Source organism: Phodopus roborovskii, unplaced genomic scaffold, assembly GCF_943737965.1.
Source record: "Phodopus roborovskii unplaced genomic scaffold, PHOROB, whole genome shotgun sequence".
NCBI lineage: Eukaryota > Metazoa > Chordata > Mammalia > Rodentia > Cricetidae > Phodopus > Phodopus roborovskii.
This window is the reverse complement of record NW_026126424.1, coordinates 12,322,973-12,350,123: the sequence shown is the minus strand read 5'-3', so window position 1 is coordinate 12,350,123 and position 27,151 is coordinate 12,322,973. Positions and strand designations below refer to the sequence as shown.

The following is a 27,151-nucleotide window of genomic DNA, read 5'->3' as shown; positions in this document are numbered from 1 at the left end:
TGTTATACTATGTCTTTGGCTCATAACACCCTCCCCATCCCTCCTTTAGCACTAATTTTACTATACTCAAAAGAACACTATGTATGTTTGTTTACCTACAATTACAACTATTCTTGTTAACCTCCTCCCATTTGATTACAAAATCTGTGAGATCAGAAGCCTTGTTATACTTCAGTTCAAAGTAAAATGCTTGAAAGCAAGGAAGGATCTTGTTGGAATGTTCTGTTGCATCTTGTGTTTTCTAGTGGGAGAAACTCTCATGCAGGCACATTTTATACCACAGTCAGTGACCTGTCATCTTCAACTGCATATAGAGGTAATGTGTACCTTTAGAAACCTTTTCTATATTTTACACATAATCATCTGTAACTGTCAAATTTTGTTATTCTGGTGAGACAAGATCTCACTAGGTGGTCCAGATAGTTCTTGAACTCATGACATACCTGCTTCAGCCTCCCAAGTTAGATTACAGATGTAGTCAGAGTACAGGTATTCATATGGTGAGTTTCATTTTAACAAAATCTTTTCTAGCCACAGAGTACACTGAATGGAATTCAGGCTACCCAGTTTTAAAAATACTGACTCTCCTTGAGTCCTGGGTTATAGACTCAAGTCACCACAGGTGTTCCCTGATTTCTTTTCTAAAAGAGTTAATACTTAAACAGTAAGCGTTTTAAATTTGAACTAGAGTAAAATGGAAGATAGATTAATAAACCAAGACTTCATATCATCTTCTAAGATCATCTTTCTGCAAACATGACACTCACAAACAGGAGATGCATTAAGACTGCAGCTGGAATAAAATGGCATACTATCTTATAGTAAGTTTTATAAATAACTGGAGTCTTTTCTAAAATAACGTTTAAAAGTTATGACACCTATATAAGCCAGGAACAACATTATCAAGTATGTGTACTATATATTAATTATACACACTGTAGTTTATACACAACTGGTTTATAATGCAGTGTGATACATTACTAGACAGAGGAACTTCTTAGCTATACTGTAATCTTATAGAAACATCCTCATAACATGAGTCCGTTGCTGAATGAAGCACTCAGTAAGTGGTTCTAGTTCATGTTTCTGTCACAACAACTAGCATAAAGAACTTTAAATAGAGGTGAATCTTAAGCTATTATTTTTTTTAAGCTGGTATTTTTCTAGTTATTCTGAAGAAGAAAACTATCCCCCAAAGGATCTGTCAACGTATTTAAGACTGGGGTCAAAACTATAAATAAAAAAGTTAAATAATGAGAGACAGGACAGAAAGCACCAATGCTTGTACCTAAGATCCATGTGACTACAACTCTTTTCACTAATGCTTCTTTTTAGAAAGGTACTTATTCCAGCATTGTCTTAATTAATTGAAAGAGCCTTCCTTCCTCCCAAAACTAACAAGCACCATTTATGTCTCCCTAGGCACTGGTTCTACAAATGGTTCAGGAAGACACTTTAGAAGTAGCAATCACTATGGAGGACTCCAAAACCCCAAACTAAAAACCATTAAATAGCATCTAAAAAATGACAACTTTTGTTTTCCTAATACATATATATGAAAGCACAGGTACATGTAGTTTCAGATGATGAGAACTGCATTATTACTCACTGTTCCAATGCTCATTTGCTACTGTCTGCATTTGTAGTTTCTCCTCCCAGTGCTCTTATAAAAAATGTAATATAACACATACACCAATGTCTCATAACAGTTGTTTAAATTTTTCTGCATGTGTTACAAAAATCACAAAAGAAGTGAACCATTTGGCAAATGTAATTTCAGAAAATGCTTTTTTAAAAAAGACTGACAGAAAGGCACTAAAACATTCAAAATAATTTGGAAAAAGAAAATGACAAAATGATGGAAACCTTTTTATATTAATACTCACTATAGAGCTAGGATAACCAAAGCAATCTGGTACTGACAAAAACATGGAAGCACGAATTGACCCCCCCCACTCTCTCTCTCTCTGACCCCCCCCACTCTCTCTCTCTCTCTCTCTCCCTCCCTCCCTCCCTCCCTCCCTCTCTCTCTCTCTCCAAACACTATTTCTAATTATTCTTTGAAAAGAAGCAAATGTAATTCAACAGACATTTGGTCTCTGTTGGACTGGGAGAATCTGATAGTTTAAAAACAACAACACCAAAACAACAAATTTCTCCTAAGCCTCATTTTTCTCATACAAAAATACTCAAAATGGATGATGAGATTAAATTAAAGAACTAAAATGGCTAGAAGAGGACACCTTCACAATCTAGCTCCACAAAAGCCAGGGGGTTAGAACTCATCAAAATGATGAACTTGCTCTATAATAAAGGATTCTGTAGAAGGATAAAAAGATCCAGCTCAGATGTTCTTTCACATACGGATCAGACTCTAAAAAGTGATGTGAAAGTAGAACAAAGCCTATTAAGAAAGAGAAAGAAGAATGAGAAGGGAGGGGCAAGCAATAAAGGGCCAAATCAATTATAACTAAATTACATTACAAACTTTTATCCTTTAGCTCATAGTCACATCTGGATCTTTTTGCTCTCATAATTCATAAGAGATGTGATATATATTCTTTTGATATTAAGAACCATTTTCATAAACTTGGCAAAACTTAATGCTTGTAACCAATTCATCAACTGATGTAAGAACACAGCTATTTACAGCAAATGCTGTGTCTAGCAACTGTTTTCGTTAGCAAAGAGAGTGAGGAATGTATTGCTCTATAGAGGCCTAAGGATACAGCTGAGTGATAAATAGTATATGCCTAAAAAGCAGTGAGGTGGGTTTAATCTCTAGTACAGCTTTCAGCCCCAAAAGTATGTGAAAGGAAAACCAGAACTGTTCTGTACACACTCTATTATATAAGTTAAAGAGCTAGCTTATTAAGGAGAGGAAAAAAAATCTATTTTTTACTAACTAATGGGAAAAAAGCATGTGAAGGAACAGCAATATTAGAACCCTCACTCTGATGACAGACAGTAAGGCAATACTCATTACTAAAACCATTAGCAGAAAAACAGAATCAATCACAGTAGTCACAATCAATCTCCACTATAAGTCAGTAAACATGGAAGAACCAGATGTTCTCTGTCTTCTTCAGAGGTATGTAAGCCCAAATGCAGAGAATAGAGAACAAATTAGGATACCAGGAAAAAATCAGAGCAACATAAAACTGAGCAACTTATTAAAGCTTAACTTAAGGCTTCTTTATCGAGTCAACAAAACTGAAAATGGGGCAAAGGAGAGAAAGGACTGTCACATTATGAAAAGGAATTATGGAGACAGATACAACAACCAACACCAAGTATCTTTTTCAGAATCCTGTTCTGCACAAAGCTATCCTTTTTTTTTTTTAATGCAGGGACTGGCAGAGCAAGACAGCCTGAGCTACATAGTAAGGAGTCTGCCTAAAAATACCAAACTTAAGTATCTTTTAAAAAACAAAAAAATTTAATGCAGGTTAGATATCTGGTCACATTAAGAAATTGCTGACTGGAAGATGTGACCAAATACAGAGATCTACAGCCAGACAATATGCAGAGAGTGAGAAACCCTGAAACATTCAGCCATAAAAGGATGTCTCTATCAAATCCCTCCCCCCTTCAGGGCTCAGGAAACTTAGCACAAGACAAGTGGAAAGAGTACTGGGGGGTGGGGGTGGGGGAGGAGAAGGATACCAAGGACATAGGCCATCTAAACCAAAAGAATCGGCATAAAGCAGCATGCACAGTGTCAGCATGTGTCTGCACAAGATGGGGTCCTAGAACTCAAAGTAAAAGAGGACACATGCCCTACACATACTCCTATGCCTAAACCAGAAGCAATCCACAATAGGTAACTTCTTGCAAATGAAAATTTGTTTTCTCCAAAGGATTCTTACTGGAGAAACAAACTACTTGTAAAGGTAGGCCTCACGCCCAGCAGTAGATGGCCAACATAACTCAACCGATGGCCAAAAGAACAGTATTTCTAGAGGTTCCTTGCTTTATAATGTCACTTCAAGGCCTTTTCCTTTCCTCTTCTTTAATTTTTACTTTATTTCTTTTATTATACTACATGTCTTTTGTTATGGTTTCCAATTTTGTGTTTTTATAGGATTCCTGAGTGTGTAAACGATTGAGTTTCTATGGCTTTATCTTTTTTATCTCTCTCTGTGTGTGTGTGTGTGTGTGTGTTCCTTTTCTTGAGCTGTTTTGTCCTATGCTGATTAGTTAGTTTTTGTTTTATCTTATATGTTATTATTATCCCTTAGAAGCCTGTTTGCTTTCTATTAAGAGACACAAAGAGAGTGGATTCAGATTGGGAGAGAGGGGATTGGGATAAGTAGAGGCTGGAGAAATTATAACTATAACCTCATATTATGTGAGGAAAACATCTATTTTCAATTAAAAAAAAAAAAAACTAAAGTAAAAAAAGAACTAAAATTCACTGCCTGTTTGGGTGACACAGGCATGCAGGAAGCTGAAGAACAAAACATTTTGAGTTTGAGGTTAGTGTGTGCTACATAGATTTCCAAGGCCAGACTATAGAATGGACCACACACTGCTGATGTGGGTGGTACGGCTATATTATGTTTTGGTAAGAAAAATCTGAGATACTGTGGTAGATAGTTGAGATGTGACAAGTGATATCAATGCTTTGATTTAAAATAGAAAAAACAAAAAACAAACAAACAAACAAACAAAAAAAACCTAAGGAAACCATGGTGATCACTACTGAAGTAATTACAGAAATGTAGGATTCATTCTGAGACAGACAATGACTGAAATATAAATGCAAATTGTGAAACATTACCACGTGAATAATCCCTTCAAAAGCAACAATAGGAAAAGCTTTAAAGTTTTGAAATAAGCTTACTTGGTAATTTTAGGATTACACATAAAAAGGGAGAAACACAGTAAGCAGAGCTTAATGATAAAGTTATATTTCATCAATAGAATTATGCCACGGTAAACTATGAGAAATAAATAATATTAAAATACATTGCAATTGTTGTGAAGGATGTGTTTATGAGGACATCATAAGTAACTACTAAACTCTAAAATTTAGTATATAAAAATTTCCAATAGTAGTGAATTTTCAACTCTTGCATCATTAAAATATTTGGAGATATTAAAAAGTCTATGAATGCCTTACACCTATCCCCATTGATTTTTAGTGGGGATTTCAACAGCCAGTAAGTACACTACGCAAGGAGTTCAATCTCTGCTAGTTTGTCATTCTAAGAAAGGGTGTTATTTTATTCCACTGGAACTGTATCAAAAAGCTCTATTCTTTTGATGAACTAGTTACTCTAATACTTTTAAGTAACAATACGATCATGAAAAAAATATTTCCAGCAATATTCTATAGCTATCTATCTCCTAACACACTAACATTTACTTTGACAAATTGACTATTATAATGTCTTAATTTATAATCAATTTTTGATTACCTCATTCTCTGGAATAGAGTATGCAAGTAAATAAAAGGACTACCAAGCTTATAATTACAAATTCAGATGTTATATTTCTACCTAACTACAAAGTACTGTCTCTTCTCAATTACATTTTGGAAAATAATGTGATTCCTAGTAAAAGAGGTATGGAAAACAGTGTTATAAGTGATAGTTTAGAAATAATTATTATTTAAAATGAAATATGAATTATTGATTTTAAACAACTAAACATAAAGCTGAAAAGTAAACCCCCAAATATTTGGCAGAATATTTAATTATATATAATCTTTTAAGGAAAGGAATATTGTAGCAATTATTTCTGAAGTTCTGCCTGAAAAAGACTGGCTAAGAAAGGAATCTTGTCACTATTACTTTGGTTATATTCTGAAGTAACCTGGTTAAATATCCTAAGAGGCAAAGATGAGAGAAAAGACAGTTACTGTTTCAAAAGGCATTGGCATCACTAATGTACAGTGTATGGAAAGAATAACATAGCACTGAGTTAGACAAATAGCATATACCTATAATCTCATCACCTCAAAGACTGCAATAGGAATTAAAGCAAGATCAAGATTTTGCTTCAGAAAGTTAATAAGGCATTGAACACTTTTTTAAAAAACCAGTGAGAATAAGTATTTCCTCAGTGGTATTTCTGAAAGGTAACAGCTCTAAAACCAGCTGAGGACTCAGCTCAAACCCTAAAGAAACTAAGTCTCTAGTCTATACTTTGAAGAACTACCTAACACACCACCTCAGACTCTGGATGACTGAAAAGCTATAAATACCAGTTATTTTTAAAATTGCAAACTAGTTTACAATGATCAAGACACTGCCGTAGTAAATGAATATGCTTTTAAGTAAAGAAATGGAGCCAGGTGTAATGGAGCAAACCAGTAATCTCAACACCAGTGAAGCTAAAGCAGACAACTCCAGAGTGCAGAGCCAACCAAGGAGTGGAGCACATTTCCAGCAACTCTGGGTTACACAGTAACATTGTCTTAACCAAGAAAGCTATACTAACAAGGCAAAAATAGTCTTCTTCAACCATTTAAAATATTATTTCAAATTAATACATACCTTCAAGGAAGAAAAATTTAAAACTATCAATAATAATGTTTTTATCAATAGTTCTAGGAATAGTCTTAATAATGTAACACTTTTAATAAAAAATATATTTGAATGTTCACATTCAAAGAGTCAATTTTCTACAGCTGTTAAAAAAAAAAACAAACCCAAAGTAACCAATATATATATATATATATATATATACACCCATTATAATAAATTATTAAAATTTTAATTTCCATTTAAAAGTTGGAAGTTAAATGGAAATTACAGTAAAACACAAAAGCTATAAATGGCTTTAATTTTGTATCAAAAACATACTTAATAGAAGACAGAACAAAATATATGATTGTTATTTCTTATGAATATCATACCTTATAGAGTCTATTACTAGAGTTTTAAATAGCATTTGAGTATTGTTAGAGTAAAAAGCCCACTTAAAAATGTAGAAAAAAACAAGTGAAAGATGAGAGATTTAGAAAAGCAAGTTTAATCCCTCACACTAAACCTGGAACTCACCAATTAGGCTGGCTAATGGTCTCCCTCTCTTTCTGCCCACTTTTCTACACCTTGAAGTTAAACATGGTCATCATTGTGCAGGCTTCTTACAAAGGGACTTGTGATTCAAACTTTGCACCTCATGCTAACACAGAAAGCACTTACCAATTGAGCTATCTCCTAGATTCATTTTATGAAAGATTTTAGTATGAATAATAACTTTTGTCACCAAATCCTTCAGATCACTAAAAAGTTACACAAGTTATGCATTCCACAGAAAATTCCAAATGACTTTAAAACATGCTTCCATTCAAGATTCAAACATACACATAGCTTCTTAGAATCCTATCATGTTACATGTTATATATAAACAATGTTTCAATGGAAGTCTTTTTTTTTTTTTTTTTTTTTTTTTTTGGTATTTTACCCACAATTTCTTTAAAGAAATGGTAGGTCTTTTTTTTTTCCCCTTTTGTACAAGATCTGTCAAGTAAAGGGTTAAAAGCAAAAGCTTTTATTATCGTCTCAATCTTGACCTTATCATTATGCTATGAATTAATAAGGCTTCAACCACACCCACATAGCAAATACGATGCTACTAGCTAAGATGCTACACTACTAGCAACTTAAAGCATGTACTACTATTTCAGCCACAACAAGCAGCAGTGGTTGTGCTAGAGACACCAAAAGCTAAGGGTCAGCTTTTGTGTAGTCATTAGAATTGACTTCAAATAAAATAGCATTAGACTAATTTCACATATATACAATCATTTTACATATTTGGAAGTGGACATGATAGTTACATATCTATAGTAAGTATAATCAATACTCATCTGTTTTTTAAAATGATGGACCATAACTAAATTTTTAACAGGGTTCTCCTTTCTCAACCATCAACCTTGGCTTCTTCTAGATAATAATCCTGACTTAAAGATAGTATTTGCTGGGGATAGACATGGCCCAGCGGTTAAGAGCAGTTGTTGCTCTTACAGAAGACATGGCAGCTAACAACTGTCTGTAAACTCCAGTTCTAGAGCATCTGATGGCTTTTACAGGCATTGCATACATATGGTATACAAACATAAATGCAGGAAAAACATCCATACATAAATAAAAATAAAGACAGCACTACAAATACCCAAATAAAAATACCCAAAACACATCAAATTCAAGAAAACTATTAAACTCTGACACTATAAGTCAGTTTGTTTAGTGTAACTTAACAATATTTTCTACAATCTTCAGTCTATCAGCTGCTCATTTTTATACTGTTTAACATAAGTGGCACAAATCAATTGTAGGGCAAGGTAATACACAAATAATGAAGTCCAAAGGAAGAGCAATACACATTTTATAGAAAAATCCTCAATTATAATTTTTCAAGATTTATGGTACATTGTGCTTTAAAGAATGCCATGTACTCCACACTCATATTTTTATCTGTGTTAATACTTTGCTGATTGTGCACATTGCCAAAGCAATCAAATTAGCCCTAAGAAGTAAACATAAGGGCCTTAGGCCTAGACATCAAATCTGAAGCACACATATTTTAATCAACTTAAAATTCTTTTTTACTCCAGGTTTTCTTTTGTTTTAGGAGAGTTGCATGGGGATACAATGAATATACTTTTAGTTATACTTAGCCAGTTAAAGAGTTCCTTGTAATGGGATTCATATAACCTTCTGAACAGACAAAAAAACTCCTAACATATGAACATAATTTATTAAGGTTTAATATATAAGATTAATTATACTTACAGCAGTTATCAGGTACTTTCCCACTGAACAATGGAAGAAAGGTGGTATAGACAGTAAAAATCATACCTAAAAGGGATGTCTCCTTGGCAAATGCTGCGGCAATAGCTGGGTCTAATGCAGGCTGGCCATCTCCAGATGGAAGATCAGGTCGTGTATAATCCCTACTTTTATCATTGTTGTATTTTACATTCAAATTCACAAGTTTGGAAAAATCAATCCTTAAGGTACAGCAAGCATTATAAATATTTTGACCATCTAGGGCCTGTGAAAGTGAATAAAATGTATCAGCCATTTTAAATTTGAAAATTAGCAACAACAGGAAAAGAATTAAAATTTTATACATCAAGTCATGCTACTTCTGTCCTAAGTTTGTCAGTTTCTACCATTCACTGTTTTCATTAAATAGGAAATGCTACTTAACTCTAAAATACATCATCAATGCTAACACTTCCTAATAAAATGAGAAGGTGTTAAATAGCTTTAAAAAAAATGCCCTACTGGTAATAATCACACATACAGTCAACCATAACAGTATTTACTTGTTTGAACACTATATTATACACATATTTTATTCAGGATGATACTAATATGAGTTGATACAACTAGTACTGGATGCCACACTGTATGAAGTTGCCTCATACCAAATATATGCAGCCCCACGACTTGTAACAATTCCCATGAAATGAAGTAAAAATAAGTTCTTCCTTAAGATGGACTGTATGAACTGAGTCAGAATATCTTGATGAAATTAAAAAGGCAAATGTCATTCCAGGAAATTCTGGAATAAAAAGGTCATCAAGTGTAGAGTTACAAGCCTAGACTTAATTACATCACCCTATAACCACTATTTAACCCAAGTATCACTATAGTAAAATAGAAAATAGAAATAAAGGCCACCAAGCTTCCTTACAGGGTCGTTGTTAGGATTAAATAATGGATGACACGTGAAAGTTTACCATTAATTATTAACTGTTACTATTATAATTATGATTTGTTGCTGTCATCTATCAATCATTTCTAGACTAACAAGTAGTAACAAACTACAAATGGGAACAATGAATTAATTTTCATTAGAAGAATGAAAATGTGTTGTTAATGAAAAAGTATATTTCTATAGATAATAGGTAGGAAGTATATAAAGCTTGGAATTTATTCAAAACATTAAAATAATCTTATTCTCTGGTATAATAACCTTTTCCCCTCAATCTACAAAAAAATTTACAACTATTGACTGAGCTGAGAAGCGGTAAAAAATTGATCATCAGAGATCACAATGCTGGTGAAAACTAACTTAAAGGTACTTCATACATATGACAAATTACATTTGTATCAAGCAAATCATCACATACAATAATCTATATCACATTAAAAGTAGACACCAAATACATCAACTTTATCAACAATTTAATGTAAAATAATCCAACATCCTCCCGTGGAGGCAAATAACACACTAAATACAGATATTTGTTTACAGTGAATTAAGGCATTTTGTAGGGAGAATGTGAGCCAGACATACGTGTGACAGAATTAGTGATTTCTATTTAGTCTGAATGGCACTGTTAAGATCAGTGTTGCAAATATTTATCAGTGGATGAGTAGCAATATTTTACTCCTAGGCAAACATTTCACTATTATCAGAGAGCATAATAACTATTTGATTATTACTAAAAGTGAAAATATCATCTTAAAAGAGCTGGCCTGAATCACCATCTTTAGGTTAATGCTAATAGTACTAATAGGAATTACCATTACTTTAAATTAAAGCAATATTAAGGTAGAGTTCCATGTTATCCACAGTCAATGTAGCAATTGTATAATATCCTACAGAAACTATTGAGATTTTCAACTTTAACTTTTAAAAAACATCTGTATGCAGGTGAAAGATACACAATTACATACAGACTGGTAAGAGTTGGAAAAACACTCAGGAAGAATTTAAATTATAATTGTGTGGGACAAAGGAGAGCAAAACAAGAATCCAGACACTTTTCAAAAGGTACTTGAAGTAAGTTGACTATAAATAAGGAAAAAAGAAAATTCATGTTAAAAAATTATACAAGCCTCACTTCGAGCTGTATATACAATCCCAAGAAAGAAGTGATACACAAACCCGTCCTGTGGTGCAGCCATCAGAATGGAATGATCTGGCTTGAGCAAAGATTACTGGTAGTTAAAGCTCAAAGATTATGTGTAGCAAGCAAAGATTTTTCAAGTGTTCCTACTTTCAATAAAAGTTTAGACACTAAGCCAAAATAATCAGGAAAAATTTGCCAAGGAAATTAAAAATTTTAGAACACAAACCTCAAAATGAAGTTAAAATGTTAAAACAGAATATATAGTAGCAACAGTACAATGAAATATGCAGACACTTCCATGCACACTATTTGTATGTAACTTGTTTTAGTGAGAGATTGTTGGGCATAGCGGACACTTTAGGGATGTTCTAAGTTCACTCCAAGTTCTCTGAATAGTTTATGACCAGTTGTTAGCAAGCGAGAAAAAAAAGTTACTCATAAAAAATATAAAATTGGACTTTTAACAGTAAGTAGTTCAAATGAACTATCTGCAACAATACACTAATAGATTACACAATTCTTTAAATTGATTCATTCTAGACTGGTATTAAGCAAGTTTAAATAAACTGCCTGTAAAGTATGATCATATTAGGCCTCTCAAAACATCTGCATAATACAGTGAGTACTTTGTAAGAAGGACTGAGGGATATGATCTTGGTGCTACAACCATCTCAGTTTTACTGCTATTTTACTAAAAGCTGAAAAGTCACCCACAAGTATGTAAAAAATTCTAGAAGACATAGCACCATTATCTAGTTATCTACATGTTCATGATAAGCTATTTCTAATAAAAACAAAAAGACAGTTGTTATACACTTATGTTGTAACTTAGCTGCAAAAATCAACCTCTAAAAACCCAAGTAAAAAGTAGGTTCTATCACATATCTTGTTATTTAAAACTAGGGTATTTACAAGCATCAATTATTTTTGTTCATTCCAGTTTTAAAAATATTATTAGAAAGTCAATGGAAAGAGTATCTTTGCTTTCCCAGGACACTACATGAGTTTTCTTACAAAATTATTTAGACCATTTACTTTATGATAATTAGGTTTGTTGTTATGGCTTCAGTTTATCATCTTAAATAGCAATGCTCAATAAATGCAGCAAAGAAAAAGTAGGCAGAGTATCCACTCATACTAACAGAAAAACAGTACTCTAAGAAATAATTATAAAGATAGAATCTAATTCAAAGTAATTATGAAAAGAATTCTCCATGAAGAAATTACTAAGCAGGAATTTGGTTTAAACAAAATAAAATTCCAGCTGAAGTGGTATAAAAGACAAAGAGAAACGTACTAAGTGGTTGTAAGCCTCCAAGATCAAAGAATGCACATCTGCACAGTATTTAAAGTCTAACAGATGAAAAAGGAGGGCCTGAGACTTGAGAAACAAGCAGTCAATTGCTTAGTATGTCCTAAGCCATACTAATGACTAAAGAAATTTACCCTAAAGATAGAAGGTATTCACTAAAAGACATTAGGAATGTAAGTAATCTGACTAAATTGAGATCATGTAGTCTGTGGAAAAATATTGGGAACAGCATAAGATCTTGACTGGTGGGTTTTAGCAGAATACCACAGACTCTGAGATAGAAAGAAAGCAGTGAGAATCTACATGCACTTATGATTACTAGGAAGAGGCATAGGTACTGGTACATTGCCCCTGGTGGTGGTCTGAATGAGAATGGCCCTCATAGCTTCACCTTTGAACACTTGCTTCCCAAATGGTGGAAAGTGTTGAAAGGGGTTTTAAAAGCACATGCCATCCCAGCTAACTCCCGGCTTTGTGCTCACAGATCAGGTGTGAGCTTCAGCTACTGCCCCAGCACCATGCCTCAACTGCTGCATGCTCCCTGCCGTGATGGTCAGGGACTCGACTCTACCCCTCTGGGATTCTAAGTCTCAATGAAGACATCTGTTAAGTTACCCTGCTCCTGTAAGTAACCCTTCACACACACTCCTGTCAGTGAACCTAATGATATTCACACATGACACGTAAGTGCACACGCACACACACACAAGCATGCATGCACATTGCAGATTGGCATGAAATAGAAAGGGGATTAATATGGAATAGGGAAAGGATCAACAGGAATGGTAGAATAAGAAAGGATAAGAATGTGTGCATATGATTAAAATACATTATATACAAATAAAAAAATAATATAATGAAGGCAATATGTAAAATTAAAACTAGAAAGAAAATATACAGCATTACTTGTTTTAAACACATAAAACATTCTATCAGCATCAGACGAACTAAAGCTACAAATATGTGACTTTGCACATTGACATAAGTTAAAAAAAAATACAGATGATAGTATTTTGAATAATACCTGATTAAACTAGGTTGGAAACTAGTTGAAGGACACACTGAACAGGAGTTTGGGAATAAGACTTCATATCTAGAAATAGGATGGCAGGAAAAAATAATAACTCCAAGTTTCCTGGCTTCTTAATGAGAACAATATTGGCATCTTATGCTATGAGACACAGGAAATACTAGGAATCAGAAATTGCACAGAACATTCTAAGTTTGGCTAGATTTCTAGTCTGGGTCTTTTAGCAAAGGTCTGTGTTAGAGAAATAAGCACTAAGCTGTGTGACAAGTCTGCCAAACAGACGTAGGGTGTGGAAAGGGAAAAAGACAGCTGGAGAAATCTACGTAAAAAGTGCCAGAGACCCAAAAAACAGAAAACTGAGAAAGTGGGGTTCACAGAATCAAGTATTCCCTACAGGTTAAACAAGATAAAGATTGAAAATCACTACTGAAACTGAACTACTCTAACGTCTACTGCTAACACTTTAGGATAGTTTAGGTAAACAGGAATGAAACCGACTGAAGGTAGACAGAAAAATGAGGGGGGACAGAAAAGACATAAGCAACTGTTTTCTTAAGAACTCTGACTATAAATGAAAACTGGGACAAAAGACAGGGATGGAGAGACATGTAGAGCAGCAGAATCAGCAAGATCTATTTGAAATCCTGATGACAAGAAGTTGAAACGGAAAAAAATGAAAGTAGATAAAACAATTATGTCATTATTACTAATACAGCCCATGGTAGTAAAGAATGAGATCTATGAATCTGTTCTTTTCTGGTTTTAGACAGGTGATAAAATATGACTTTTATTTGAAAGAGATGCAAGTATCACATTTTGCTAGAAACTACTAGAATTCCCATCTGATGTTTTAAAAACTTTCTGACAAATGAGAGTGAGGAGACAGTAAGTGTGTATTCTTTGATGCTATGTAAAACAGAGTACTACTGACTAAAGAATGTGAAGATTTCTCCAAGAATGACTACTTTCTGACCACACTAACAAAACATATATAGCATTTTCAATTGTCAGATGATATGATAGTATTTAATATTCTCTAGGTACATTCTTTTTGGCATGAAGAATGCTGACCAAAAGGTTTCCCATGTCATTAATATGGCAAGAAAATAGGGTAAATAAGTGTGGAAAGTGAATACCCCTTTCCTTCTCTAATAGGTTCAGCTACCGCAGTATGAACTTAAAAAAAGTATATTACTCTGCTGCAAATGGTTGCACACATCTTTAATTCCAGCACTTGGGAGGAAGAAGCAGGTGGGTCTCTGTGAATTTGAGCCGCCTGGTCTACAGAATAAGTTCCAGGATAGCCAAGGCTACACAGAGAAGCCCTGTCTCAAAAAGATTAAAAAAAAAAAAAAAAAGTGTACCACTCTTAAATTTATCATTTTAGACTTCTATCTTCTATACAGAAAACTTTAGTGAACATATGTAAATAATCACAAATGTGTATTGTCAGATGTTTATCTGCACAAAAGTACATATATATATATATATGTATATGTGTGTATATATATGAATATATATATATATATACACATATATATATAATTGTGGTTCTTTAACATAATATTAAGTGTTAAATGTAGATTACTTCAGATACACAAAACAGCTATTTTCTCCATAATAAATGTAGCACAAATTCTAATTAAACTCCAGTTCACTGATCCTTTGTCAATATTTCCTCTGGATTAGGTAACTAGGTGATACACACAGACACAAACAAACATATAATACACATCAAGAAAATGTATACCATTTACAAATGCATTTGACATTGGGGAAAATGCCATCAAAATCAGTTTCTAATCATTTCCAATAGTGTAATTTCATACCACATTAGTTATTGGTAACTCGATAAATATAAAAACTTTCCAAAGTTGAGATGCAAGGCATGTGAAGAATAATTTGGGGCATGAAAGAATTTTAATAGGTAACATTGGTATCTGAAAAAAGCATAGTGAAATAAGATTACATAACCTGAGAACAAGTAGGTCAAGACTGAAAAGCTGATAAATATAACCTCTTTAAATCTTAACACTGTTTTATATTAAAAAAGAGAAAAGATGCTATATTACAATTATGACATTATTACTAGTATAGCATTTTTGCGATCTGAAGTATTTTCTTACTGGTCATATCTGATACTGTAGGTAAAAGGAATTGCAAACAATAAAAAACTGGTTCAACTTTCACATGGATAATCTTGATCTGAAGAAATCAATGAAGTAGCAGAGAACATGATTAGTATGAAAATAAAAGTAAAAAAATAGTTTGAGATTAAAATAAAGAATTAACTTGGTATTTTTGTCACATTCAAGTCAGTATGAATAGTTAATGATTTAATAATTAAATAAGATCATACAGCAAAAGTTAAACAATAAACACAGAATTAAACATTTTCATAAGTCAATATGAAGTTAAAAGTTTAATAGGTTTAATAGGTTTAATAATTAAGTGAGATAATGTGACAAAAGAAGTAAACAAAGAATTGAATAAATTATACAGAAACATTTAGGCATTCAGAAAAATATTTTTATGAGTTTTCAGTGGTATGACGAGGTAACTTTACTTGTCTATAGTGTCTTACCTTCTGTATCTAAAATTGATTTTAGAAATGATGACTAAAATATAGATTATGAATCTAAAAAGTCTTAATTCTTTAATAACTGTAAGATACAATGTAACTAGAGCTGATCAAAATACATGCACTACATCTATACTGAAATATCTGAACCAAACTACCTTGAAAAGTTACTGTCAAACTCCTATCAGAAAGTACATAAACTATGTGCACACACAATACAATTCCAGCAGCTTACCAGGATCAGAACGTGTTGTAACAAATTGAACAAATACATGACAGAAGCCTACGGTACAGATGACTACAGTTACAGTTATTCTTAAAAATAAATTCTAAGTTAAATTAATACTAAATGTCAATGAGAAACATCACTATTCCAAAAGGCTCACACTTACTAGTTTTGCTTGTTGGGCATTTACTGGATCACCATACTGGAGCAAAGCCTGAAACTGGTTATTTTTTGTGAATGTGATTATCTTCAATACAGCACCAAACTTAGAAAATATCTGTGAAAACATTTAAATCAAGGCATTATTACCAATATATTACTTCTTAAACTTATAAGCAAGTATGCATATTACATCACACTTACTTGGTGAAGGACATCAAGTGTTACAGGATAGTACATATTGTCAATAATTATTCTAAGCACTGGACTCTGGGCTGGAGTCACTGCACTCTCACTGACTGTGGTGCCACTAAGAGGTGTATTTGCTGTCTGGACAGCTGTCACAGCTTGAAGAACTGCTTGAGCACGCTGAAATTGACAGAAAAGGAGTTTAGTAGCTCAGCCATTATTTCCTGTTACATTTTGTACTGTCTCTTTGTAGTTCAATTATTGTATTACCTTTGTTTCAAAACAGATACCTAAACACTTTGACACCAATGTTGACACAGAGAGGCACTGCCATTTTTTTTTTGAAAAAATATGATGTACCTGGATATTTACTTACAACCAGAAAACATTCAAACAGAAACTCACAGAATTATAATACCTTAATTTCTATTATTCACTCTATGAAACAGGTACACTGTAGGAAAGGGATCTTTCACAAAAGTTATCATTAACTCATTACTTCTAATATAATCTTAGCAATTAGACACTGGGGATTAAAAATAAGTGGTTTTTTTTTTTTTTTTTTTTTTTTTTTTTTCTTACTTATACTATCCCAGTCTGGCCTCCATGTCTGGCCTCCTGGTCCATAACTTTGGAAGAAGACTTTGTCCTTACCAGAGGCCAAGCAGGATCTAGGGACCCATATCACCAAAAAAAAAAAAATAATAATATTTTATATATATAGGGTGGGGACACCCTACTGCATCTGAAACTGAATCTGGAAACATGCTACTCACCTGATCTCTTGGTCAGAAGACCAGAGAGAAAAGAGAAGCAAAGGAACAAAACACCCATCTAGCAATGACAAACAGGAATCAATACCTATACCTAAAATCATCCTAAATGCCACAATCAATAACAAAAAAGTAACAGGAATAACAATAATTGGCCACTAATATCCCTCAACATTAATGGACTCAATTCATCAATAAAGACACAGTCTAATAGATTAGGTTTGAAAACAAGATCCAACATTCTACTGTATACAAGAAACACACCTCAACATCAAAGATAGAGATTACCTTAGAATAAAGGGTTGGAAATAGATTTTCCAATCAAATGGACCTAAGAAGCAAGCTGGTATAGCTATCCTAATATCTAACAAAATAGAGTTCAAACTAAAATTAGTCCAAAAGAGGGCATTTCATATTCATCAAAGGAAAAATCTAACAAAATTATGTCTCAATTCTGAACATCTATGCCTCAAATATAAGGACACCTACATTTGCCAAAGAAACATTACTAAAGCTTAAATTACACATAAAACCCTACACCATAATAGTGGGAGAATTTAACATCCCATTCTCACCAATGGACAGGTAATCCAGACTAAACTGTGAAATGACAACAAACATTATGATTCAAATGGACTTAACAGATACCTACAGAATGTCACCCAAACACAAAATATACCTTCTTCTCAGCACCACATGGAACCTTCTCCAAAATTGACCACACACTCAGCCACAACAGATAGAAAAAAAAAAAAAAAATGAAATAATTCCCTGTATCTTATCAGACAACCAGGGATTAAAGCTGGATTTCAACAACAGAAAGTCTACAGATTCACGGAAATTCAACAACTTTCTACTGAGTTATCCCTGGGTCAAGAAAGAAAGAAAAAACTTAAAGACTTCCTAAAATTCAGTGAAAATGAATGCACAGCATACCCAAACTTATAGAACACAATGAAAGTGGTGCTAAGAGGAAAGTTCATAGAACTAAGTTCCTTCGTGAAGAATTTGGAATGATCTCATACTGAACAGCACACCAGAAAGCTCTGGAGAAAGAAGAAGCAGACACATCACAGAGGAGTAGACTGCAGGATATATTGAAACTGAGGGCTGAAATCAATGAAATAGAAACAAAGATAACAATACAAAGAATCAATAAAACAGAAAATTGGTTCTTCAAGAAAAATCAATGAAATAAATAACCGTTATCCAAACTAACTACAAGCCAGAGAAAGAATATCCAAAATAACAATACCAGAAATAAAAGAGGGGAATACAACAACAGATTCTGAGGAAATAGAGAATCATTAAGTCATACCTCAAAAATCTATACTCCACAAAATTCGAAAATAAAAAAAAAGAACAATATTCTTTACAGATATCACTTATCTAAGTTAAATCACTATCAGAGAAACAATTTAAATACACCAATAACACCTAAGGAAATAGAAGCAGTTATTAAAAGTCCCCCAAACCAAAAAAACAAAAAAACAAATAAAAAAAATAAAAAACAAAAACAAAAAAACACCTCCTAGGGGACACAGATGTTTTATAGCACAGAATTCTACCAGACTTTCAAAGGGCTAATACCAATACTCTCCAAATTATTCCACAAAATAGAAGAAGAAACATTATCATATTATATTTATGAGGTTAGTCACCCTGATACCAAAACCACACAAAGACCCAACAAAGAAAGAGAATTACAGACCAATTTCATTCATTAACATAGATGCAAAAATACTCAATAAAACACTAGCAAACCAAACCCAAGAATATATCAAAAAGATTATCCACTATATCCAAGCAGGTTTATCCCAGAGATGCAGGGATGCTTCAACATATGAAAACCTGTCATTGTAATCTACCATATAAACAAACTGAGAGGAAAACAAACAAAATGAAAAACACCACAGGATCTTAATACTGAAAAAGCCTTTGACATAACCCAACACCCCTTTATAATAAAAGTCTTAGCGACAGAAAGGATACCAGAGACACACCTAAACATAATGAAGACAATTTATATCAAAGCTATAGCCAACATCAAACAGAGAAAACTCAAAGCAATTCCACTAAAATCAGGAACAAGACAAGGCTGCCCACTCTCTTCATTTCCACCAATTCAATATAGTACTCAAAGTTATAGCTAGACCAATAAGGCAACTAAAGGTGATGAAGGGGTTACAAACTGGAAAGGAAGAAGTCAAAGTATCATTATTCACAGATGACAGAATAGTATACATAAGCAACACCAAAAACTCTTATCAGGGAACTCCTGTTGATAAACATCTTTAGTCAAGAGTCTGGATACAAGATTACATCCTAAATAAATAAATAACATCAGTAGCCTTTCTATACACATATGATAAACAGGTTTAAAAAGAAACCAGAGAATCAACACCCTTTACACAAAAGCTTTAAATAATATGAAATATCATGGTTTAGCTCTAATCAAGCAAGTAAAAAACTTGTATGACAAGAACTGCAATTCTTTGAAGAAAAGAAATTTAAAGGAGATATCAGAAGATGGAAAGCTCTCCCATATTCATGGATCATGGGATTAACATAGTAAAAATAGCAATCTTACCAAAAGCAACCCTCATCAAAATCCCGATAAAATTCTTCACAAACCTTGAAAAAACAATATTCAACCTCATATGGAAAAATAAACAACAAGTACAGCTAAAATATTCCTGGATAATAAAAGATCACCACACTTAATTTCAAGCTCTATTATAAGCTGTAGTAACAAAAACCACATGGTACTGGGTAAAATCAGACAATGGAACTGAATCAAAGACCCAGATATAAATCCCCAAACCTATGGACACCTGATTTTCTACAAGGAAGCAAAAATAATACAATAGGGAAAAAGGAAAGTTCTAAGTGGATGTCAGCATGTAGTAGAATACAAATTGATCCATATTTAGCACCCTGCACAAAACTCAAGTCCAAGTGGATCAAAGGCCTCAACATAAATTCAGTTACACTGAACCCAAAAGAAGAGAAAGTGGGAAATATGCTCGAAGGCATTGGCATAGGACACAACTTTTTGAGAAAACTTTTTTAATAGAACACCAATAGCATAGGCACTAAGACTGATAATAAATGGGAACTCATGAAACTGAAGTTTCTATTTCAAGGCAAAGGATACAATCAATTGGGCAAAATGGCAACCTACAGAATGGAAAAAGATCTTCACCAACCCCACATCTGACAAAGGAATGATTATCAAAATATATAAAGAACTCAAGAAACTAGGTATCTAATTTTCATCTTGGGAAAGCTTCAGATTTATGTCTGAAAGTTGCAAGCTGGAAAGGTCACATGTTTGCCCTCGAGACGCTTCACATGCAATTTGGGAATTTGGGAAACGCTCAAAATAGCATTTGCCCATAAAATTGTCTGATATGCAGTCCAAATGTGTCTGTAAATGTTGACCCAGCAGTGAGTAATTGTTATTAGTTCATGTGCTTCGAGCTTTTATACAGGGTTGGGCGTTGATTCAGTCAGGTGCCTGTGAACTTAGGGGTGATTACAGAGGCACAAAAAAAAAAAAAAAAAAAAAAAGAGAGAGAAAGAAAGAAACTAGGTAACTAGGTAACTACTTATCAACAAACCAAATAATCCAATTAAAAAAATGAGGCACTATTCTAAATAAAATTCTCAACTGAAGAATCTCAAATGGCTGTGAAACACATAAGGAGATATTCAACAACCCTAGCCATCAGGGAAATGCAAATAAAAATGACTCCTGAGATTCCATCTTATACCTGTCAGAATGGCTACGATTAAAAAAAAAATCACAAGCAACAGGTCATGCAGAGAGGATGTGGAGCAAGGGGAATACTACATTGCTCTTGGGAGTACAAGCTTGTATAGCCACTTTGGAAGTCAGTGTGGTAGTTTCTCTGAAAACGGTAAAATTACCTACCACACGACCCAGCTTTACCACTTTTGGGCATATATCCAGAGATGCTCAATCATAGCAAAAGGACACTTGCTCAGTTATGTTCATAGCACCTTTATTTCTAATAGCCAGAACCTGAAAACAACCTAGATGTTCCTCAACTGAGAAATAGATAAAGTACTCAGCTGTTAAAAACAAGGACATCAGGAAATTTGAAGGCAAATGGGTAGAATAAGAAAAATAATCCCGAGTAAGGAAACCCAGGGCAAACATAGTATATATTTACTCATAAGTGGATATTACCTATAAAATAAAGGCTTACTATGCTACAATCCACACACCCAGAGAGACTAGGTAACAATTAAGGTTCATGGGGACACCCAGATCTCCCTGAGAAGGGGAAATAAGGGTAGGTGGGGGAAAAAAATGAGTGATCAGGTTTGGGAAAGGCACAAGGGGGGGGAGGGTTGTGGGGGGACTGTTAGGGGAGTGTATTTCAGGGCCACATGGAAGATTGGCACAGAGGAATCTCCCAGGAGAGTAAGTAGAGGACCCAAGCTTTAACTCCTAACAATAGTGAACAAGTAGCCTGAACCGGCTGTCTCCCATGAGAATATTGGTGCGTGGCCCAATTGTCATCAGAGAAAGGCCATCCAGCAACTGATGGAGGCAGATGAAGACACCCATAGTCAAGCATTAGGCAGTCAGGAATCTTACTTATAGAGAAAGAGGAGAAAGGATTGTAGGATCCTGAGGGGTCAAGAACACCATGGGAAGGCACACAAAATCCACTAACCTGGCCTCATAGGGGATCAAAAAGTCTTAAGGGACAACTATGGAGCATGGAACTGACCTAGGCACCATGCATATGTTATAGTTGTGTAGCTTTGTCTTCTTGTTGTACTACTAACAGCTGGAATAGGAACTATCCAAAACTCTTTGATTAGCTTTTTGGGACCCTATTCCTCATCCTGGGTCACCTTGCCAGCTTTAAAAAATGTACCAGTGCTTAGTACTTTGCTATGCCATGTTTTATTGATAGTTACAGGAGACCTGACCTTTCCTGGATGGAGATTTAACACAATGGAATTGGAGAGTGGGGGAAGAAGAGGGAGAGCGGGGTGTGGAATGGTGGGAAGGAACTGGGAGGGGAGGATGGGAGAAGGCTGCTGCTCAGATATAAAATAGATGGATTTTTAAAATTAATAATAAAAATAAACTGATGTAATCTCTAATTCAACTTTCAAAAAAGTTTCCAGATATACTGTGAATAATATTTTCAGTGTATTTTACAGTAAATAATACACCATTAATACTGCAAAATATACCAGTATTTAACTTCCATGTTATCATCATGATTTGACAAATCTTTATTTGCAGATAAACACAACTAAGTGATAAAAGAAAAATTCAAAAGAATTAATATGCTTATGAGAGTAAAGAAAAAAAAAAAAAATCCAGGGATGGTGAAGCTCAATCCTCAAAAAGTCAGCATGTATATCTAAATAAATACCATTTAATGCTAATTAATAATCTTAACTGTAAATGCATATATCAGTACAAGGAGCTCAAATGAAATTCAGCGTTATAAGCCCATAACTACTTGACAGTACTACTATAGAAAAATAAAAGAGAGCTTAAGACCATCATTTATTTCCTCACACATTTATCCACAATTAAATACTACAACTAAAGTCTGTTGCAAATTTAAATGTCTTTTAATACCAAGACTCATAAGATCACAGCATTAAATTTCAGTAAATACAGAAGAGGAAGCTTTTCCTGCAACTTTGTTACCTAAGTTTCCTTTCCTGTACTAATCCCTCATGAATTCGGACTGTAGCTATGTTCTCAGAGACAAAAATCTCTATAAAAGCATATTTAATATATATACCTTTTCCATTAATTATATGCTTGCTTATTTATCGTTAACCATCTCTTTCAGCTAAACAACTGTGATCTCTCATAGTAGTAACAAATGACTTCACATATAATACATGAAGAACAGTTAGTGTGCCAATCTAGATTTTATATGACAGTTTCAAAAATTACACATACCAAAGAAAAGGAAGCAAATGCTATGAGAGACCTCAGTAAATACCAAAAATAGGACTTGTCTGAACTAATATCACATTCCACAAAAAATAAAACAGAACAAAAACCATTCTACTTAGAGCTGGTTTCTTTCAAAAAAAAAAAAAAAAAAAAAACCATTTTATGATGTACACTTATGCTTTGCAGATACACAGAGCTTGTTCATTCTTTTATGGCCATGAATATGCCACTAAGTGGATACACAGCAACTTCTTTTACTGTTGCACATCTGGGTCATTTACAGCTTTGGGCTACTACAATGTAATGGGTGCTTCTTGAATTTTCTTTGCATGTATTTTTATTCCAATGTTTTCACAACCACATAATTAGAAGCAGAAAATATGGAGTACAAAACATACATGTGCTCAACTTCAGCTATTTCAACTTTCAAAAATGATTCTACCTATTTACATTCTGGTCACCTATACATGAATGAACATTCAAGCTTCCTTGCATTTAACTCCAACATCTGCTATTAGGTGTTTTGTCTATTTGTTTATAGACAAGCCTTTAATATATATCCCAGATTGGCCTTATCAACATTCCACAAAGAGGTGAGAGTAAAATGGCAGCAAAAGACTTCAGGCAAGAGAAATCTCATCCAGTTAGAGGATTTTTGAGATAGAAGTGTAGGCAAATAGATGTCCACAAGGAAGGAGACAGAAACACTTTCTGTTCTGTGCCTTTATCTAAACCAAGCACAGAAAGGACAGGACACGTTGAACACACAGCAAGCTGGGAGTTATACTGGCAAAAACAACAGGTATTAGAGCAGCAACTGGCAGGTTCACAGATTAGCAGAAAAGTATAGACAATCTGGGGGGAAATCACATGAGTCTAACAGAATTCTAATTGTGCATTCTCAACTATGAATAAAAATGAAGAGCAAGGAAGGAGAGAGAATAAGAACAAGATAAACTAAAAGATAAAAACTAAAGGAGAGACCACTCAAACTGTGCTAAGTTATTTTAAACTGTACTTAAAATCTTGAAAGAACTGCAATGTTCTTTCTGTGCCCAACAACAAAGTATAAACACCCCCCCCAAAAAAAGCCACTTAAACAACTTTTAAAAATTAAAAACCTGACTTAATTTGAACATTCCTTCTTATATGTAACCAAATAGACAATATTAAGTAATTTATTCCCTAACCACTTTGAAGTTCATTATTCAAAAGTCCCCTTTTGGAGCTTTAAGTAACCATCACTATTTAAAATTATGTATCTAGAGACTCCCTATTTTTATTCCCTTTCTTATTATTTCTTTCTTTTCAATCTTCTAAAACTCAAGATGGACAACATATCCCAATGATAATGAGTGCTCAATTACAATGTTTAAGACTTTGTATATAATTCACTACATAGAATGAATGATAACATGTTCATAATCTCAAAAATTAAAGTAATGAAACTGAGATCAGGGTGTTAGTGGCACAAGCCTTTAATCCCAGCACACAGGAGACAGAGGCAGGTAAATCTTTGTGAATTTGATGCCAACCTGGTCTAGAGCTAGTTCCAGGACAGGCTCAAAAACAATACAGAGAAACCCTGTCTCAAAAAAACCAAAAAATAAATAAATAATAATAAAATTTTAAGAACTGGGATAAGTATCTTAAGGAAACAGCTTACTAAGTGTAATAAAATGGAACACAAAAAGACATGCAGTACATGATCTCACAGAGATAATCTCAAATCATCAAGCTCATAAAAGTAGCAAGAAGACTGACTTCCAGTACCAGAAATGATCCTTGAAGGATGGATACTCTTTTGGTTAGGGTAGGTCGGAGTGATCAATGGCAAACTATGAAAACTACAGCTACTTGTATATTTCAAAATATTTTAAACATTCTAACCATAAAGAAATTAAGTATTTTAGGTGGTAGAGAATTTGTATCACCTGATTACCCACAAAGGACAAACAGAAAAACATCACATTGTACTCCAAAAATACATCCATTCAAGATTTGCCAATTGATAATTAAACAAACGCCAAAAAAAAAAAAAAAAAAAAAAAAAAAAAAAACTCAATAAAAGGTACAGAATAGTTCTTTTGGCACCCTTCCTAACTTCATTGATTCAATGAAATCTTTTACAAATTAAAACAAATTATGGTTTGTTAGCCCAAGTTTTACAGCTCATTTTTCATAAGCTATTAAAAATAATTTCAAGTCACTTTTCACAAAGTTAGGAAAACGTACAAGAAATGAAAGTTTTTGTTGTAACAAATAGGCAGATACATCAATATCTTGATAAAGTAAATATATACAGGAAGCTTTAAAAGCACTACATTAAAGAAAATAAAAGTTCTTAGACCATAACAGCAACCTTATCTATTTTAGCATTTATTTTAAATATCTTCTATACCATATTTTCAAAAGCCAACATTTATACAGTATTCATTCTTAGTTTTTCTCAAGGAAATAACATGTCCTTGGGGGTGGGGGGAACTTTGATAATGAAAGAATACCAAGAATCAGAGACACTGCATTTCCTAACTTAAGTTTAACCAACAGAGTAGTAAAACTTTATACTAATAACTCATCAACAGTCTCCCTTTCCAACCTCTCTGGCTCCCTTCTTGCACCTAACTTCTAGCTCTAGTTGAGACTACAGACATTTGCCTGTGTTTGCTCCTTTGGTTGCTTGAACTAGGGACTAAATTAAACCCAGAACCTCAAACATGTTTGTAGTGAGATATCCACCTTGTCCACACCTGTGGCATAGACCACACCCATTAGGGGTGGAGACAGGGCCAGTTGTGACCTGGGGGAACTAAGGTTGAGGAGGGGGCTTGAAGAGCTCTCTTGCTTACAGTACGGGGACAGGGGTACATCCAGAGGCATCCTTGGGACCAGGAACCTGTTGGTGTTCATCTATATTGTAAGTTATTTCTCCCTGAATAAACATCTATTCAGCCTATTTGTTTCTCCTGATCCTTATTAATCATCAATACATATTCAACTAAATCTTAGCCCTAGTTTCCACATTAAAAACTTTAATCTGAAACAAGTGTTTAAATAGTAAAATTAACATTTAGACCATGAAAATGAGTTATCAGAAAGCCAAGAATTTTTGTAAATGAATACTTAATATGTACAAACATACAGTACGGTATTTTAAAGACAAGAAAACACATATAGAAACTATTTTCTATTAATATATACTATTTATGAGATTCTTAAGATACTATCAGCAATATTATTTATGTAACTATACATACTTACTTGGTTTAATGTATTATCTGTCTTTAGTTCTTTGTGATTGGAGTATTGGATGTAAATCGGTTGGTTACGAAGATGAGGTGTCACAGCAGAATAGTAATTAACCATAGTAATAGCTGCTTCCTCTGTGGCCAGTTCCAAAAATGCCTGAAAGTGAGTTTTCAAAAATAAATAAATAAATAAACTTAATTTTAAAACAAAAATTACAAATTTTAACTCAAATTCAAGTATCTATATAACCAGTCATCTAGTTAAACATTACCTAGAATATCACCCTCAATTTACATTTCAGTGTTCTAATAATGAGAATTTAGTATGTGTCTGAAGGACTGGAAGAGGTGGCTCTTAAAGAGCGTTTGTTGCTTTTCTAGAAGACCCAACCCTGACATCCACATACCATGCCACACAAATGCCTTAAACTACAGTTTCTGAGGATGTGACATCTTTGGCATCTATAGGTACCTCCACTCACAGACATCTATCCACACACAAACACAATCTGAACAAAATTATCTTAGAAATATTTTAATTTTAAACATACAATTAGAGTTAATTCAAGCAATACCCTTTGAGAACAAATTACTTCTGTATTGCGTCTACAATTTATCACACCCCCTAAATCTGTTTCTTAACAAAAACTAGAGAACATAAATATTTTCTAGAACCAAAATTTTATTATTACTACCTTAGCGGTTTCATTTGAAAAATACAAGAGGAAAAATTTTAAATAGCCAGAATAATTATAACATTTGCTTTATTTTAGAGAATATTAAGTTTCATAAACTCTTCTAAAAAGAATCATTAAATATTTTAAAACAAAATGTCACGTTTAA

At 33.6% G+C, this 27,151-nt stretch overlaps 1 protein-coding gene across 4 annotated transcripts in view; it reads right to left on the bottom strand.

The window, feature by feature from the left end:
• The window catches only part of Ptbp2 (polypyrimidine tract binding protein 2), a 68,154-nt gene that overhangs the window by 13,729 nt on the left and 27,274 nt on the right, over positions 1-27,151 (bottom strand). For all 4 annotated transcript variants that reach the window (XM_051185594.1, XM_051185596.1, XM_051185593.1 and 1 more), the window contains exons 5-8: positions 26,322-26,465; positions 16,335-16,499; positions 16,138-16,248; positions 8,814-9,009 (exon numbers count right to left, since the gene is read on the bottom strand). In XM_051185594.1, the coding sequence (XP_051041551.1) occupies positions 8,814-9,009; positions 16,138-16,248; positions 16,335-16,499; positions 26,322-26,465 (616 nt within the window). The remainder of the gene's footprint in view (positions 1-8,813; positions 9,010-16,137; positions 16,249-16,334; positions 16,500-26,321; positions 26,466-27,151) is intronic.